The sequence below is a fragment of the Symphalangus syndactylus genome, chromosome 20 (genome assembly GCF_028878055.3).
Source record: "Symphalangus syndactylus isolate Jambi chromosome 20, NHGRI_mSymSyn1-v2.1_pri, whole genome shotgun sequence".
Lineage (NCBI taxonomy): Eukaryota > Metazoa > Chordata > Mammalia > Primates > Hylobatidae > Symphalangus > Symphalangus syndactylus.
In genome coordinates this window covers 35500710-35502816 of record NC_072442.2, presented here as the reverse complement: position 1 = coordinate 35502816, position 2107 = coordinate 35500710, and the positions used below count along the sequence as shown (strand labels likewise).

The following is a 2107-nucleotide window of genomic DNA, read 5'->3' as shown; positions in this document are numbered from 1 at the left end:
TTTGTTCCTTTATACTTTTAATGCTGTGATTTATGTAACTGGTTTTCAAATGTGAAGCCAACCTTACATTTCTGGAATGAATTAAAATTTGTCATGATGCATTATCATTTTTTATTTAGTACTGAATTTGATTTGCTATTATTTTTGTTTAGGATTTTATGTCTGTGTTTTGACAGAAATTGTTCTGTAATTATCATTTGGTGTAATGTCCTAGTTCGGTTTTAATATCAAGGTTATGCTGCCCTCATCCAAAAAGTTAGGAAGTGTTCTTTCTATTCTCTGAAGGAGTTTGTGTTAAACTGGTGTTATTTGTTTATTTAATGTTCTGAAGAATTAAGCAGCTAAACCATCTGGAAGTGTTTTTTGTAGGAAAATGTTTAATTGCTGATACAATTTTTCTAATAGATATAGGACTATACTGGTGTTCCACAGGATTGTGTTTTTCAAAAATTTTGACCATTTTATCCAAAATTTCTAATTTATTAGCACAGAGTCATTATGGTATCATAATATCTCAATTGCCTGTAGGATGTGCAGTGGATGGATTCACAGCAAAACTGAGCAGAAGGGTTATTCTGCCCCTCCTGGTGCTGCTTTTGTGCTCGTTCAGTGAGGACCTGGTACCTCGTTTGTGGAGCAGCAGCTGAGGACACTCTGGCGCTCGCCATGGCCCATGAAAAGCCCGAGGAAGGAGTAAAGACTGAGAGCAATGATTATATTGATTTGAAGGTGGTGGGGCAGGATGGTTCTGTGGTGCAGTTTAAGATTAAGAGGCATACACCACTCAGTAAACTAATAAAAGCCTATTGTGAACGACACGGATTGTCAATGAGGCAAATCAGATTCCAATTTGATGGGCAACCACTCAATGAAACAGACACAGCTGCACAGTTGGAAATGGAGGCTGAAGATACAGTTGATGTGTTCCAACAGCAGGTGGGAGGTGTCTACTGAGAAGGGAAACTGCTTTTTTTTTTTTTTCCCTGAGACGGAGTTTTGCTCTTATTGCCCAGGCTAGAGTGCAGTGGCACAATCTTGGCTCGCTGCAACCTCTACCTTCTGGTTTCAAGCAATTCTCCTGCCTCAGCCTCCCAAGTCACTGGGATTATAGGCGCTCGCCACCACGCCCAGCTAATTCTTTTGTATTTTTAGTAGAGATGGGGTTTCACCATGTTGGTCAGGCTGGTCTCGATCTGCTGACCTCGTGATCTACCGGCCTCGGCCTCCCAAAGTGCTGGAATTACAGGCGTGAGCCACCGCGCCCGGCCAGAACCTGCTTCTTTACTCCCGAACTCAGTTCTTTAAAGACCAAGATTACAAGATTACATTCTCAATTAGAAAACTGCAATTTGGTTCCACCCCATCCTGACTATTACAATATAGTTTTCTCTATTCTTTGATTTCCCCCTTCCCCATTTCTTTATTGTACATAAAGTAACTGATATATGTGCACAAGCATACTGCATTTTTTTAAACTAAACAGCCAGTGGTATGTTTTGATTGACATCAAGTGGAGATGGGATGGGGAAAAATACTGATTCAGTGAAAATACCCCCTTTCGGAGCGCCTCTGCCCGGCCGCCCCGTCTGGGAGGTCTACCACGGAGGCCAGAAGCAATGTGGGGGCTGGACGTGGTGGCTCACGCCTGTAGTCCCGGCGCTCTGGGAGGCCGAGGCGGGTTGATCACTTCAGGCTAGGAGTTCGAGACCAGCCTGGCCAACATGGCGAAACATATGAAAAATACAACAGACAAACCAACCAACCAACCCAGCGACAACAAAACAGGTCTACCCTGGAGTCATACTCTAATTTTTTCTATTTTCCTCCCTTTTTTATCCTTTATCCCACTTTCTTTTTCTTCCTCTCCCTTCTCCTTCTTCTTTGTCAAATAGAGGATTGAGTTATTATCATTGATCCATACAAAGTCCCTCTCTCATTCATTTTCTTTAATTCCCACTCCCCATTTCTATTCCCCGTCTTCCCATGTGCAACCTTCCTAATATGTTTGATACGCATCTTTTTGTTTGTATGTATTTTTAGAAAATGTTTATTGTTTTGTGTGCAAAAAAAATTAATAAAAAAAAAAAGAAAATACCCCCTTTCTCCA

The 2107-nt window shown here is 41.5% G+C and overlaps 1 protein-coding gene across 1 annotated transcript; it reads left to right on the top strand.

Annotated features, from left to right (window-relative positions):
• The first annotated feature begins 666 nt into the window (after positions 1 to 666).
• LOC129469852 (small ubiquitin-related modifier 2-like) lies at positions 667 to 954 on the top strand. Its single transcript, XM_055257008.1, has one exon. It carries the CDS (start codon positions 667 to 669, stop codon positions 952 to 954), a length of 288 nt encoding a protein of 95 aa, XP_055112983.1.
• Positions 955 to 2107: the final 1153 nt, after the last annotated feature.

Coding starts and splice junctions, on each gene's coding strand:
- LOC129469852 (XM_055257008.1), top strand. CDS start 667: ATGGCCCATGAAAAGCCCGAGGAAGGAGTAAAGACTGAGAGCAATGAT.